The 2,323-nt window shown below is 40.8% G+C and overlaps 1 protein-coding gene across 3 annotated transcripts in view; it reads right to left on the reverse strand.

The window, feature by feature from the left end:
• Positions 1-840: 840 nt before the first annotated feature.
• The window catches only part of dhx33 (DEAH (Asp-Glu-Ala-His) box polypeptide 33), a 10,679-nt gene continuing 9,196 nt past the window's right edge, over positions 841-2,323 (reverse strand). For all 3 annotated transcript variants that reach the window (XM_020612408.1, XM_020612407.1, XM_020612406.1), the window contains exon 12: positions 841-1,906. In XM_020612408.1, the coding sequence (XP_020468064.1) occupies positions 1,598-1,906 (309 nt within the window). In that variant the 3' untranslated portion in view covers positions 841-1,597. The remainder of the gene's footprint in view (positions 1,907-2,323) is intronic.

The raw sequence follows: 2,323 nt of genomic DNA on the forward strand, positions 1-2,323 counted from the left end.
TCTTTCCCATAGCTTCATTGTGTGGCTCATCAACTTTATACCTCTGTAGTTGCTACAACTCTGCACATCACCCTTGTTCTTAAAGATCGGCACTAGTACACTTCTCCTCCATTCCTCAGGCATCTTCTCACTCTCTAAAATCTTGTTGAACAAACTAGATAGAAACTCCACTGCTGTCTCTCCTAGACACTTCCACATCTCCACGGGTATGTCATCTGGACCAACAGCCTTTCCACTCTTCACTCACACATCTGGGACATTCACTGTATCAAAACTGTGGAAAATTCCCCTGTACCGCTTTCAGTCTTTACGCTCCACATGGAGATTTGTGCTCTGCAGAAGTGAATTTGTCTTTATTAGAAATCATAACTGTGGTTATGTGAGGCTAACAAATCATATTAAATATACTCATAATAAAGTCATCAAAGGCATGCATTCAGACTTTATAATGCTACATGCAGATCTTAAATGCTCTTTCCTTTGAAAGAACCATGATATCAGGGACATTCAATCGCTAAACACATAAACTCTGTAACTTCCAATTTGACAGTTCTCTTCAGCAACCTCAGATGCATTTGGTGTTTGATATTTTGTAAAGTTAGAAACATCTTCATATTACAGTATATATTGTACAATCCTGAGTCCAGTGTAAAAAAAGACAAGAGCATCCACCCTAATCCTAAACGTGGTGTAATTTACATTGTACAAAGTATGAAAGACCTGAGTGATCAGATCATTGACTATAATCTCCATGCATTGCATACACTGTTCTCAGCATATGTCTGTGGTTAGTCTGTGTAGGTGCTGAGTAAGGGTCTGTCAACATATGACAGCAAAGAGTAGAACCTGGAGAATAGGGCATGCTACTTCCAACGTGCATGTGTTTGGGAAAGTTGGGAAAAAGGGCATGCGCAAGCCAATAAAACAAGTGCTTGCAGGTAGACGTACTGTAGGAGTGATGTCATATCACGGTGCCACAAAGACCTTGTACTTTAATTCTCACTTGGGTCATTTTCATGTTTTCTCTTTATTACATAATCTCAGATTAAGAAAACTCGACTGTTCTTGCATATATAAAATTCTTTGACCCCTTTGTATAAACATGAAACATTTTACAGGCAGAGATCAGTTATCGCTTCAGCAGTGTTCAAAACAACAGAAAAGAACAACTAAGCAGTCTTTAGTGACTCTGAATTACCTTGGTGAGAAGGTGGCTGAACAATTAGTGCAGTATTTTATGAAATTAACACAAGGAGACTAGCACTTTAGTTAGTTTTGATTCTGAACAAAGAATGAACAGGTAAATCATTTCGAGATTATTGCTCTGCTTATTTCAGGAGCTATGCTCCAGTGAGGTCATCTATGCTGTTAAAATGCAAGCAAGTGTTGAAAAAACTAACCGTTAAAGACATAACTGAATGGCAGATAAAATCCTATCAGGAAGAACCAACACAGATTTCTGCTGAAGTGACACATGCCAGGAGGTAGTGAAATCCAGAGAAGTCTACTACACTGAAATCTTTCTTCTGTGAAATCTTGATCCAAATTTGGCTTTGTTAAGAGAGATTGCCTTCATTGCCTTCTGCTTCCCTCTTGGCTATCTCTTGACAGGGTGGAGTTTGCGGCCAAAATACTCTGGTGCAGCATCCAGCAGCCAGTCCGCATCTACCAAACAGAGGTCTCTCATGTAGCAGTGGGAGGTTTGCAGCAGCTCATTGAAGACCACGTATGCTGGCTTGGCCTGGAAAAGAACAGAGGAGGGGTGGATTGCCACAGGCTGGTGGGTGTCCAGCGCTAAATAGCTGCCATCAAGCTGTAGCTCCGCAGCACTGACAAACATTCCATGGGCAAGGCAGCGGCGGATGTTCCCTGTGTTCGCCCCGCACGACTCCAACTTCAAATTCAGCTGGAAGAAACAAGCATTTAGTTATCAATAAGGTCAAATAAACATGAGAGCTGCTATTCCAAAACAACTGCCACTATGAAAACGCTGGATATCATGACAGTCTCCTGCAACATAATGACACTGTTGTCTATCTTGTTAAGCAAATTTACACTTCTGCTGTAAATAAATAGAAACTAAAACAACAAACTTAAGTCTTCAGGTACACAACCAGTCCAAGTTTTCTGTGCGTTCATTTCATATGTCAAGGCAGCACTGTTTTTAAGTCTTCAGGTACACAACCAGTCATTTCATATGTCAAGGCAGCACTGTTCCACCTAGCAGTTAGGTCAAAGGTCAAAGGGTTTATTGTCATATGCACAGTACAGAAACACGTTTCCCTGTACAATGAAATTCTTACTTTGCCGTCCACAGGAATGC

The sequence above is a fragment of the Monopterus albus genome, unplaced genomic scaffold, assembly GCF_001952655.1.
Source record: "Monopterus albus unplaced genomic scaffold, M_albus_1.0 scaffold124.1, whole genome shotgun sequence".
In the NCBI taxonomy this organism is placed as follows: Eukaryota; Metazoa; Chordata; class Actinopteri; order Synbranchiformes; family Synbranchidae; genus Monopterus; species Monopterus albus.